The sequence below is a fragment of the Theropithecus gelada genome, chromosome 17, assembly GCF_003255815.1.
Source record: "Theropithecus gelada isolate Dixy chromosome 17, Tgel_1.0, whole genome shotgun sequence".
In the NCBI taxonomy this organism is placed as follows: Eukaryota; Metazoa; Chordata; class Mammalia; order Primates; family Cercopithecidae; genus Theropithecus; species Theropithecus gelada.
The window spans coordinates 4,999,632-5,014,061 of record NC_037685.1 but is presented as its reverse complement, the minus strand read 5'-3'; the positions used below and the strand labels follow the sequence as shown (position 1 = coordinate 5,014,061).

At 33.9% G+C, this 14,430-nt stretch overlaps 1 protein-coding gene across 4 annotated transcripts in view; it reads left to right on the top strand.

The window, feature by feature from the left end:
• PCDH9 (protocadherin 9) overlaps positions 1-13,449 on the top strand; it is a 945,282-nt gene extending 931,833 nt beyond the window's left edge. For all 4 annotated transcript variants that reach the window (XM_025364674.1, XM_025364672.1, XM_025364673.1 and 1 more), the window contains one exon: positions 11,335-13,449. In XM_025364674.1, the coding sequence (XP_025220459.1) occupies positions 11,335-11,708 (374 nt within the window). In that variant the 3' untranslated portion in view covers positions 11,709-13,449. The remainder of the gene's footprint in view (positions 1-11,334) is intronic.
• The last annotated feature ends 981 nt before the right edge of the window (positions 13,450-14,430 follow it).

Here is a 14,430-nt window from a genome sequence, read left to right as displayed (position 1 = left end):
GTGTCTTTCAGCTTTAAGGAAATGTTTTGTTATGTATCCTGTGAATCTGGATTTCTGAAGACATCTAAAAGCGCTGATGGTTAAAGGAATTATGATTACATGGATAGGTGGGATACAAGGAACAACCTAATTATATTTTACTTTGGGGATTTCCCAGTTCCTGTAACTCTAAAATAGCTGGGATATAAGTGATCTGAATGCAGCTATTTTGCCTTTGTTAATTTCATTTGGACATTTCCAAATATTATTAAAAATATTATGCTATAAATTCTTACCAAAGTTTCTCATGTACAGGTTAGAGGTGTCCCTGTTATTTACCATTTTCTTGATGAAAATTATTTGCCACATAATGTCTTACATGCAGTTTCTTTGTTGGCTCACCAATCTAAGGCTCAGCACGAACTTTTTTTTTCTTCAAATATATCTAGTAATTATCTGCCATGTGCCAGGCCATAGTAAGAGATGTTGTTTCATAGCTACATAGATGTATGAAAAAGCAAAGTATGTGACATCATGGTGCTTATATTCTAGTGTGAGAGATAGACCATTAACAAATAAATATATTGTGAGAGATAGTGATGAGTGCTATCAAGAAAAACAAAGCTAGAGGGCTGGACAGTGGCTGGCACCTGTAGTCCCAGCACTTTGGGAGGCCAAGGAGGTTGGATCAATTGAGATCAGGAGGTCGGGGCCAGTCTGGCCAACATGGCGAAACCCCATCTCTACGAAAAATACAAAAATTAGCCAGTGATTGCACATGCCTGTTGTGCAAGACCAAGTGATTACATGCACTCACATGAGTGAAGTGCAGATAAAGTGCTCTGAGCATTCTAACATTTCGGGATCTGACAAGGGTGTGGTACCATCAAAGGAAACTGAACAGGAAGGCAAGTGATGGATTAGGAAAATAGGAGAATGTGACTTGGGGGATTAGGAGAATTGGCAAACCTACCGATTTAGAATTTGTTGATGAGAACAATTTATGTGCTTAAAACTCTCTGGTGAACTCTAATACAAGATGATGCCTGAAAATGTTATTAATTTAGACCACTAGGAAAGGAGCAAATGCAGACAGGTAAGTTCTAAATGTCTTGCATCTCAAAGTGTGATTCTTGAACACCATCAGCAAAATCACTTAAGGAACTGTTAGAAATGCAGGAACTCAGGACCCAATCAGATTTACTGAATTGGAATCTGCATTTTAATGATTTTCCCAGGTGACTCATATACATATTAACATTTGAGAAGCACTAAGCTGTGATATATTAATTTAAAGTGATGGTAAGACAATCCAGGTGTAAATACACACATATACACCTACAGATCACATGGACCATATCTGATGTTTTATTCCTTTTAAAATACAATCTTTCAGACATATTTTAAAGTATACAAATTATTATGTCTTTAAATCCTTATTAATTTAGCGAAGTATTTTCCCCCATTTGTCCAATGCTTAAAATCACTTGGGGCAAGTCTCTATTGCCTCTGATGATTGTGAGAAGTAGAAACTCTAACCCAGAGACTAGGAAAGAAAAATGCTGAAGTTATATTATTAGTGTCCTGGGTAAAAACTGTCAGAGACCACAGGCATGAAAATGAACATCATCAGTTTTTCCTGTTCTCATGTGATTAAATATCCCTGCAATATAGGAAACAGTGGAGTTGTATAAAGGCAAATTGCTTCATAACATTGTGTGCTACCATTGTGTATTACCTGTATTCAGGCCAGCAATTGCAACATTTTTTAAAGGGGACAAAATATTATGTAAGTGGCTTATTTTTCACTTGGACTACAGTCTGAAAATTAATCTCTAAAGAATTACTTCACTGCTTAACACCTTAGATCTGCACTTTAAAATGTGTTTCACATCAAATAAGATTTACCAAGTTTGTCTGAGAAACAATGCAAATTGCAAGAAATGGAGAGTATTCAGGAGATAGCAGTATATGAATGAATTTTTGAAACAAAAAACATGAAATACTAATACAAGAAATGAACTATAGAAGAAAGTAAATATGATCTGCAATAAAGTAAATACAATGTTTCACATCAAGCAATTTGGTTGAAAATTGAAAGTTAGTTTGAATAATGAAGGTCTGTCTCTTTGGACTATTGTCATTCAATGAATTGCAATGTAAAATACTAACAGAGAACACATAAAATCATCAGAGAAGCTTTTCTTTACAGCAATTAGCTTTAGCAGATGAGAAAAAGGCAGCTGATTTTCATGCCCTGCAGAAGAAGGCTGAAGATGTACAAGGAAGTGCTCTTCATTCTTTGTGAGCCCTAAAGTCTGTTCAAATAGCAATATCCTCTCTGGCCGGGAATCCGCTGCTTGGCATGGCCATGTGTTATTGTATTTGGACTGTCTCCATCTGCAAATGTTGACTTTTCATCTGTGACTAAGGAAGAAATCTGTATGAGAAACGTGTAAAACGTTTAATCCTTGTTTACTTGTTAACCAGAGGTTTTGTCAAATCCTGGTGGTGTGGATTCACATGTGTTTGTTTCTCAAGGTTACTGTAGATGCATTCACAAATGCAGATCTAACTCTGATAGAGCCACTATATTTTTATTTAGATTTTAAAATGTAGTTATTCACAATATAATTTCACACTCAAAAATCTAAATGTGACCTCAGTACTAGAGTAATTTTTTTTTTTTTTGAGACAGAGTCACACTCTATCTCCCAGGCTAGAGTGCAGTGTTGCAATCACCGCTCACTGCAGCCTCAGTCTCTCAGCTCAAGCAATATTTCCACCTTAGTTCCCCTGAGTTGCTGGCACCACAGGCGCATACCACCATGCCTGGCTAATGTTTGTATTTTTTATAGAGCTAGTGTTTCACCATATTGTCCACGCTTTTCTCGAAGTGCTGGGATTACAGGCATGAGCCACCATGCCTATCCTAATCTATCTGAACAATAGATTTATCATTTCTTTGCTCTCTTTTGGGCTTTTTTTTTACTGAAATGAAGTAGCATTGAAAAGTTTGATTATCACGTTATATCAATGACAAACCACAATGATATTTAATTAAGGAATAAAAGAATGTATAGAGGGCATGCATCAAAATCTAGCCTTTTTATCCTCTCAATTTATAGATAAGAGACTGGGAGCTACGGAGTCTATGCTTACTTTCTCAAAGTCCATAGCAATTCATCATTCAACTAGTGCTAAAATCTATTTATTTGTTTGTCTGTCTATAATGATCTTGTGTCTTGAGATTTTCCTATTGATTCTGACTTTAGATATTCTATACAATAGTCTTCTGAATTTAACATAAGCTAAATCAGAAATTATTGAATAAATGAATGGAAAGCATTTCTCCCCAAAGTACACACAAATTTGTCACATTTACCTTTGGATTTGAACTGCTCGCATAACTATTGTATATGATTTCATATAAAATCTGAATACAATGGCAATGAGATTCACACCCTCTGACTGGTTTTCTGAACAACAAGAGCAGAGTAATAACTAAACAACTATTTGTTATTGTATGGCATTCATTTAAAAGTATTGATTGGGCATAGAATAAAGTGGGCATAGAATAAAATGGTCTGAAATAGTAATACAGTCTCCAAAGGGCACAAGGGCAACGATGAACTATTTCCTGGTTTTCATGCCAACTTTCATATTTGAAATTAATTTTACCATGTTTAGATTTGAGTCAAATTAATGGATTTTATTTTTAATAGCAACTGTTCAATAAATATAGAATGTAGGACAGAATAGTGGATATTAGGGTGTCTATCAAGTAAACTTGCCTCTGACATTTCTTTCAGGTCCCTCCAGATTTACATAAACCTATAGTTTCAGCTTTCCATTCAACGTAATCCACAAAAAAATGTTATGTGGGTACACATTGTCTCAAAAAAAATAAACAAATAACACGCACACTTTCTGGGGAAATTCACCTCCCATATTTCGTGTAGGTTCTTTTCTATTTCCCTAAATGTTGGCTGGTCCAAGAAATAAGGGGAAAGAGTACAAAAGAGAGAAATTTTAAAGCTGAGTGTCTGGGGGAGACGTCACACATCGGCAGGTGCCGTGATGCTCCCTGAGCCATAAAACCAGCAAGTTTTTATTAGTGATTTTTAAAAGGGGAGGGAGTGTACGAATAGGGTGTGGGTCACAGAGATCACATACTTCACAAGGTAATAAAATATCACAAAGCAAATGGAGTCAGGGTGAGATCACAGACCACAGGATGGAGGGAAATTAAAATTTCTAATGAAGTTTTGGGCACGCATTGTCATTGATAACATCTTATCAGGAGACAGGGTCTGAGAGCAGACAACTGGTCTGACCAAAATTTATTAGGTGGGAATTTCCTCATCCTAATAAGCCTGGGAGTGCTACAGGAGACCAGGGCTTATTTCATCCCTTTGTCTTCGACTGTAAAAGACAGCCGCCCCCAAAGCAGCCATTTTAGAGTCCTACCCTCAGGGGCACATTCTCTTTCTCAGGGATGTTCCTTGCTAAGAAAAAGAATTCAGTGATATTTCTCCTATTTGCTTTTGAAAGAAGAGAAATATGGCTCTGTTCTGCCTGGCTCATCGGCAGTCAGAGTTTAAAGTTATCTCCCTTGTTCCCTGAACATTGCTGTTATCCTGTTCTTTTTACAATGTGCCCAAATTTCATATTGTTCAAACACACATGCTCTACAAACAATTTGTGCAGTTAATGCAATCATCACAGGGTCCCGAGGCGACATACATCCTCAGCTTACAAAGATGATGGGATTAAGGGATTAAAGTAAAGACAGGCATAGGAAATCACAAGGGTATTGATTGGGGAAGTGATGAGTGTCCATGTAATCTTCACAATCTATGTTCAGAGATCGCAGTAAAGACAGACATAAGAAATTATAAAAGTATTAATTTGGGGGACTAATAAATGTCCATGAAATCTTCACAATTTATGTTCTTCTGCCATGGCTTCAGCTGGTCCACCTGTTCGGGGTCCCTGACTTCCCGCAACAACACAGAGAGAGAGAGAAATAAATTGAGTGATAAAATGAGCTAGTAAAAATACTAAATTTTGTTGTGTTAGTATTCTGGAGACACTAAAATTAACTTCAAATGAATGAATGAGAATATTTTTTTCCCTGAAATTTTATTATAGAAATATTGGTTAAGGCAAGGAGCAAGTATGAAGATTAAGATTTTGCTGAGCATATTAATAGCTGTAAGTACAAAGCAAAATTACAGAGTAAAAGTTTACATAAAAAGGAAATTTCTTTAAAACATCACTATGCCTAAATATCAGGGAAATTGCTTTAGCAAATCCAAAACAGTGGAATGCATCTTTCACATTAAAGTGTTTGGGGTGCACAAGTCGTTGCACAATAGACACCCATGATAGTATAAAGGAGAAGTACAGCAAAATTGGAACTTACGAACAAACGTTTTACACAAAAATAGCAATATATGGTCTTACTACAGAAATAATATTATAACGTGACAGTCAGATGTGTATTGAATGGAAGAGGAATTTGCCTATAATAAAAATTGAACAAAATGAAAAACAGAGTGAGATGTGATGAATTTGATCCTAAATCATATGAAAATGACTTGTTTATTTTACAAATCAATTCTGGCAGTCTGTTTAAACTTATTTTACCTACCAGTAAAAATTATAAGAAAAATTTATTAATAGAAAAGATCAAAATTTCATACAGTATGAAAACTAGCCAGGAATATAAAAAGTCCCATAGTTTTTTTTTTAAAAAAATGCCAGTTTCTAGCTTTGGTATTAAAGGGTTTCAAATAATGAGATTGAAATGTAGGTGGTCAACAGGCCAGAAGCTACTCCTTAATTACAGCAGTGAATTAATGAAGTAACTGTTCTGCTTCCAGTTATAGTAAAATGACATCAAAAACCACTGCAGTATCCTACTACTTAAGTATAGGTGGAGTTCCATTAACTTGGATTGTTTTACATTTTAAACTTGCATCTTTTAAAGTTAGTAATTCAGGCACCTTTCTGAGAGCTGCTAATGCCTAAAACTTTGAAAAATATTTTATTTGTTTTTTAACAAGAAGGTGAGTAGTGTGAAGATGAACTTTGAGACCTGACCTAAACATTATCTGAAACAACTTTCCAGAAGCTTTTCATTATGTGCTTTTGTCTTTGCTTTCAAAATTTAAATGCAGAGACAGATGGCTTGCACAGTGTTATCTGCACTTGCGATTTTACACATACCCTAACCACAGATAACCAAACTCAGACATTGAGATTGTGCAAAGCAACAAAGAATTTGAGTTAAAAAAATGAATAAATGTTTCAGTGTTTAAAAAATTTATGATAGATGATTTTAATTATTTTAAAAGAAAGGAAATAAACTGGTGTAATGATAAAATTATAGGAAGTATTTATAAGTAGTTTGGAATTCTGATCAGGATTCTACACATAAATTTTATGACGTAGCACAAATAGTACATTATAAAATTTATGAAAAAAATAGAGAAACAATAAAAAACACATATGCACATGATTACACATGCACAAACACACCACACTCACACACAAACAAAAGCTCAAAACATCTAATAAGAATCCAGTACAATGATACCTATGATGCATGTTAGGTTTCAATAAATATTTGAGAGACTGTATGAATGAAAAACAAATATTATTCATCAATTAATACAGTTACTTAAAGTAATAATAAAAATATATCAAAGAAAAAGGATTATAGTTTAGTGCATATAATTTATGCAGTATTAGCAAACATCTGAGATTTAAAATGCTATATATTGATGGAGAACTATAGATTACATTCGACCATATTTTGGAAAATTTCAGTATTTGACAACATTTTTAAAACAATGTTTTTCTCCTTTTTAAAAGCATAAAAAACTCAGTACTTCTAAAATGAGAAAAATGAGTTAGAAACTAGGGAGTTATTAGCATATATCAGATTATAAACATGTATGGGGCAGGGACTGACTTAGGAGACCATTAGAATGAATGTATTCCCTTTAATAATTCATCACAGAATTTTGAAAAAATACTTACTTTTTCTTTTTACCAATTTACAACACTGACTTTAAGGAGGAAAACATGGAAGCATTGCTATTTTCCCAAGATAAAACTCACTGGGCTTTTGTTTTTTGTTTTGTTTTGTTTTGTCCTTAATATCACAGCAATCACTGGGAATTACATAGAGGCCCAAAGAAAAAAATTAAACTTTTTCTTATTTAATGTCTTGTCCCAAAATAAAAACTTACCAAAACATAAAGTAAGTACCCTATAAATACATATACCTACCATGTAACAGAAAAATTAAAAATCAAAATTTTTAAAGCATAAAGCAAATTATATTTTCCAACAATACAGCTCATACTATAATGACACTCAGCAGATAAGTAGATTGTTGATGGATTGATTGATGTACATATGTTTTATTTTGTTTTATTGTTTGCTGTCTTGGCTCAGTTTTGAGCCCCTGTCTAGAGACTGGTCAGTTTCCCCTTTCTGAGCAGCTAAATCCATATTCCTCTACTTCTCTTCTAGTGATCTCACACTTCTGAGTCACTAAGCAACCTCCCTAAGCAAATGCTTTGATATTAGATAATTTGACATTGCTGTTTTGACCTGGTTCTTGAGAAATTACTCAAATTAGCCAGTCCTCAGAGAGCCCTAAAACCCTAGCTAACCCTAGTCAGTTTTTCATACATAAACTGTCCCCTAGAGCTCCAGTTTGTTGTTACCTTATTCCCAGATTTAGTCCCCTGTATGGCTCTGCCTGACAGGCTTCTCCCATTTAGAGCTCTAACAAAAAACTTCTGCCTTTCATCTAGAGTCCCACTGTGTGTGGCTGGCCTGAGGATAGATCTTTAAAATTTTTACAGCAACCAGTTATCTGAAAGACTTACTTATAAATCTACAAAACTTCTATAAATTTATTTATAGACTTTATCAAAATCCTTCAAGTCTACTTACAGGAATGAATCATGGGAAGTACAATGCACAAAGAACAATTAATATTATTTAATGAAAATAAACTCATGTTTTGCAAGTTAAAGATTTTGTGCATAAAAATTTTAACTGTAAATGTCTTAATGTCAATTATGTAAAAAAAGTTTAAAGAAATTGAAGAAGAAATGATGTACCTTGAAACAAAGTCTGTTGGTTAAGTCATAAAGAGAAAAACCTTCCCAGAACAGTTAATGGCCCTCAGCTCATTTTAATGACACTTTTACTTCCCTCTCAGATCACTGCTCTTAAGCCAATTATTTGTTTCCCAGAATAGCTCCCAGCTCCATGAGGACAGTGTTGACGTCTGTTTTTGTCAAGGCTGTAGCTCTGGTGCCGATCACAGTGCCAGCACATAGTACATGCTCAGTAAATGTTTCTGGAATAAGTATATGTTATTCGTTGTATATATTTCTTAAAAGGATAAATTCTATTTGTTAAAATGTGTCACTCAATGCTGAAAATCTAAGGTATACATATTCTTATAAACACACACACACAACACATTCTCAATCTTTAGGTGATATGTCTTAAATTAATAAGATGGCAGGGTGTGTTGCATAAGGCTAATTTTAAAATAGCCTTGCACATCCTCTCATTTCTGATGAGCTTAATAAAACCCTGATGTGGTGACATTTCTGAGGTAGCTGGTAATTTTTTTCCCTTTGGAGATTTTAACAATAAAAAACTTATTAATGATGCTGGAAATGTAAAGATTAAAAGTTTGCTTATAGGCTTCAAGGTATGTTACACATCAAATTGGTGATTAACTCCATTGATGTTTAGAAAAGAGTAAATATATTTAACAGATAAGTTAAATTATTCATTTATAAACTGTCACAAAGTATTACTAGGCAAAGGAATTTGCTGTTGAGGAAGCATTTGGTGTAAGATTTGTGAAATCAGCACCTTCTATTATAATTACTTTAGGTCTGCCTTTAAGCAGGGGATATCTTTAATAATCCTCAGAACATTTTCAACCTCATAAAAGTTTAATTAACAATTAACATTGTTCGTAGAGCACTACTATTGTTTAGCACTATGAGGAATCAGAAGACCGATGTGCCGGTTTTCTTTTTTTTTCCCCATCAATTTTCAATCTAGTTGGGAGGAAGTTAAAATTGAAACTTGCAAATGTACCGAACCCCCTCCAAAAGACAAAAATGGAATTAAGGTAAGAGTTGAGGGAGCTCAATTAGGAAATTTGTTATTCATCAATAAAGAAAGTTCTGTGGAAATCAAGGTGCATATGAAGCATGAATTGGTAGAGTTATGGAAGCTTGCTTTTGGTGTGTGGGACATAAACTGACCCTTGAAGAGATCAGTAATTAAATGAAAACAGGCCTGGCAAAAAACATCTTCTAAGCCTGTGATCCTAATGCAGGGAGCATGGATTGGTTTAAGCAAAATGTGTTAGCTCTGTGAATGCAGTCACTGAGTACACCTAAGGGAGTCTAGAAGTGAGAAATTAGTTTGAACTTTTAAAATGTGGCCAGATTGTAGAGGGCAAAGAAAGGCTCATAGAGAAGTTTAAATTAAATATCCAGAAAAAGTAAGTAATCATTGGAGGTATGTGAGAGGAAAAGTTTTAAGTAATGAATATGTGTTTAAACAAAATAAAACTGTTTGCTTTTGAGGGGATTGGGAATATGGTTCAGATGGGAAGTAATTTTAAGGTTATTCTAAAAGGAAGACTTTTAGATATAAAAAAAAAATCGCTGAAGTTTGAGTTTGTATGAAATAGTGCATTTCAGCCACTTTTTTCACATCTAGTATCTGTTCTGTTTTTAAACAAGTTTTTTTTTTTATTTCAATAGCTTTTCGGGTACAAGTGGTTTTTGGTTACGTGGATGATTGTATAGTGGTGTGGTCTGAGATTTTAGTGCACCCATCACCCTAGTAGTATGCATCGTACCCAGGAAAGGTACATTCAGTATCTATTTTGATATTGCCTGTGGTTTGCTGTCTCTGGTGTTTGCCATCAACTGTTGCCTGTCTCAGTGGGAATTTTTTTTTTCACATGCAAGAAATAATTAGAATATTATTAAGGCAAATAGAAAGCTCACAATTATTGGACATTTAAAAATATTAGTTGTGCTAACTTGGATTTTATCAAAGACTTACATTCCAATTATTGAGCGATTTAAATTGATGAGTAAGCAAACTTGCAGGTATGTTTTCTTTACTTTTTTTTTCTGCATTTTTTTCTGATGACTCTCTGCTTTTGAAAATGCTTTATGCCTCAGGCATTCTTGCCTATCAACTTAACTTCATTCGTAAAATCAATTCCTAATTTCCAAGCTATCATTTATCTATCACGTGGCTGTTTAATCAAGGGGGGTAAGACAACAGCAACAAAGAAACCCAATTTATTTCTTAACCATTTGGCTTATGTTGTTTTTTAGTAAAGGGCTGATTTCTATTTTAAACAATCATAAAATAGTTTACTTTTGAAATCCTGGTTAAAATATATGTTCTAACCTGCTGGTAAAAAAGTAGAAGATAAATTCTGCGATCACTTTCTTTCCCCTGAATGTTAGACTCCATGTGAGTCAATTTGTAATTTAGCTTCAGTTTTATACCTTAGAAATTTAGAAAATAGTTAAGCTCAGAGGAACCAAACACTATCCAGATGCAAATGGCTTCTTCTTTACTTGGATTTCAGAATGTTTGCAGCTGACCAGGTGTATCATTAGTAAGATACAATAGTTATTCTTCAAAATGAGTATTTCACTTTTCAAAAATGTGGCAAGATATTTTCATATAAAAATAATGTGTTTATGTAGAAAAAAACAATATTTTATATAACCATTTAGAGTATTTATTTTTAATGATGCTATGTTTCAAGTGGTAATTTTGCTTTTTAACTTAGTGGAGTTGTATTATTTATATATTCTTTAATATTGCACATAAAATTATTCTACTTTTTATAATTTATCATAAATATGAGTTTATTTCTGGGATTTCTTAGAACATAAATTAGTAATAATCTATATGCCTTTATCAAAGACTTGATAAAAAATGATACATCATGGTTATATCTGTTCACCCATATCTGTCTTTTTATCTATCTATCCATGTCTTTGGATCTAAATAACTAAATAAAGGATTAAGAAGGAAAATATTAATAGATCAATCTTACCTCCATAACAAATTTGATTCCTTTTGTGTTAATCTTTAAAAGATGGAGAAATATATCTTTGAGTTGCTTGACTTGACTCAAAGATATGCTTGACTTTATGAAAAAATAAGATCACTAATAACATACTTTTTCTCTAAGAGATAATTTTAATTGAAAATCTTAACCACTTTCTTTTCTTATATTCTCCCTCTTGTCTTCTGCAGATGGGCCTCTGGGTCCCCGAGGATTAGCTGAAGCTACAGAGATGTGCACTCAAGAGTGCTTGGTTTTGGGTCACTCTGATAATTGCTGGATGCCTCCTGGCTTGGGTCCATATCAACACCCCAAATCTCCTCTCTCAACCTTTGTACCCCAGAAAGAATGGGTGAAGAAGGACAAGCTTGTGAATGGGCACACCCTGACCAGGGCCTGGAAAGAAGACAGCAACAGGAACCAGTTCAATGACCGTAAGCAGTATGGCTCCAACGAAGGCCATTTCAACAATGGCAGCCACATGACAGACATTCCTCTGGCAAATCTGAAGTCTTATAAGCAAGCAGGAGGTGCTATTGAGAGTCCTAAGGAGCACCAACTCTAAGAAAAGGCTATATGGGACCTAATAACTTTAATCTAAATAGACATGCTAATACCGTGTGTGTCAGAGCTTTATGTATTCAATAGATCTCTACAACTATGCCCCTTCTAGCAGGGATACTTATAACTTTGTGTTAGCACCATGGAGAATACAATATTTTGCAACATATGAGAGAAGATAGTTCTAGTCATGCAATCTTGTTTACTAGAATTGATTAAACTCTCCAGAGATCTCTCCATTGTGCAAAATTTTTTTTATTATTGCATTTTATTTTGACCCTGGACTGCTGCTATGAACAATAGAATATGCATTTGGAAAGTAAGAAAGTTTCATAGATTAGAGTGACTGAAAAACATACCCAGTTAAAAAATTGTGCTTTTTTGTTTTTTTTTGTCATTGATTTGTGCTGGGACCGCTATACTTGACATTATACTGCAAACAAAACTTAAAGAGATAAGCATTAAACCTATCGTGCTGTTAACAACGTTAGTGGACACTTGTAAGTCAATCAGTGTTAAAGTATTTGTAAATAGAAGCAAGCTATTATTAACAACTTTTGTGTACTTATAATGTTCACCTAAAAATGTTGTAGCATAATTCTGTGTTTTATGGTTGCTTCTGTCCTTTTTATTTACCTCTTTGTTGTTATTTTCGTTGTTTCTTTTAGTGAGGTGTTTCTGCGTTAGTAGTCTGTCTTGACACACATTGTTCAAAGAATCTCAAACACTTGTGTTTAAAAAAGGTTCTGAAATCTTGCTTCTTGTATGATAGTTTATGATGCTGGAATTCTGTAAACAATAAAGATGAAAGAAAAAATGATAACTATACAAAAAAGGGCTTCTGCAAAAGCTTGGAAATTCAGAACCTATTTTTTACATCCTTGTTTTCAAAGTAGGCAAAAGCAAAATCATCTAATTAGTACCATTAAGTGAGAGAGTAATGGAAAAGTGTTATCCATCAAAAGTGATATAATATCCTGTACTTGTCACTCACGCAAAACTAATGTATCAAAATTAGCATATATGGAAGAAAAATCACTATTCTAAAATAGTTTCAATTGGGCAAATGTGTGTCTACAACTTTGTTGAAATGGCAGAGTTTGTGTTGATCCTCATATACAATAATGTTGTTGTAACACAAGTGTTATTAGACCATAGCCACAAAATATTTAATGTGTTGTGCCTTCATGATGTAACAGAACATTCTCCAGGTAGGGTAGTTGGGGGAAATAAAGGGATAAATCTCTAATTATTGCTGTTTAACTGTTTGTTATCATAGTTGGTCAATGCCTGGCAGGTACCAGCATATTGTCACTTAGGTCAAACCAACAAAGTGACAACTAATGTTAATAAGATCTCAGTTGCACGTGCAAACAAATCCAAATTCGAACATTCTTAGGAGGTTTTTGTTAAGGCATGACAGATGATTTAAACAAATAAATAGCATGCAACAAAATGTCTTTATTGAAAGAAGTGGAAGTTATCTTAATACCACGGTTCACCATCAATTTAAAAGTAAAAAAAACAAAAAAAAAAAAACCCAAAAAATTTAAAAAAAAAAAAGGTTTGCTAATCTGATAGTTAATTTGTTCTTACCAAAAAATAAAATTACTTTGTAAATAGCAGTTCACATTTTTCCACAGTATAATGGAAAATAATGGGTAGGGGTGCATTGCTTATTGAAGTACATTTTTGTCGGTTTGTGAGGGGTGTTTGATGATTTTGACAGAATAAATATCTAAACAATTATCCTTGTTACTGCTTTGCCAGTTCTACGTTATTTACAATTATTCAGCTCTTGCAATAAATGTTCTGAATTCCTGATTGTAGTGTGTTAATTTTTAGTCAACATCCAAATTGGTTATTTATACTTCTAATTGTTGGGTAAATATATATGGATAAAATTTAACTTTTATTTAGAAATTAAGGAAGATTCATTAGTATTTAGTACCTATTCTTTGAAAATGTGAGTACCATGATAAGTGTTCAATTACCCTAATGGTCTTCAAAACTATTTTTTAGGGAAATTCACGGAGAAAGTTCACTCACTTTCTGGTCAAGATTCATGCAAGTTTCATCAAAGTGAAATCCCAAATCAGAAACTTTGCTGGTAGCACTAGTGAGGTTATTTTTTTATTCTTTGTCTCTTTAATAAGACTTCATGGAATAAACTGTCACTTATGTCATCATTGACCAAGGCAGAAGATCATTCTGGGATTATGGATTGAAACCCAGAGTCAAACTTCATCTGTATTTCTTTCAGTTTAGGAAAATAGGCACAGAAAGCTATCAAGGATAAGAAGACACACTCAAACATATGCCATGTGTGTATGCTTGTCCTAGAGCAATTGCATCAATGTTCACTCATGCTGTAGTTTTGGGCTAGGTAAGTAAGCCTGACTCTTCAAGCCCTAGAGCTTTTTGAAGGATTGTGAAAGAGGATTTGGGAGTCAGAGGCATAGTGTTAAAGTTATTTGCCTGGACCATTGTCCGAATATGACATCCTGACCATTCATTCCTAATAAGCTAGACCTATCCCCTAGTCTGAGGTACACTGTAGCACCACTCTCCTTTCCCTCACAGGGGTAGAGACTGCCCCAAGATACAAACAGGGAATGAATTCTGAAAAGAGGATATTCTGAAAAACAGAAATTAAAATCCATGCCTGCACCGTTCCTTTGTCTATTTTTTTTTTTTTTTTTTTTTTTTTTTTTTTTTTAAAGGCG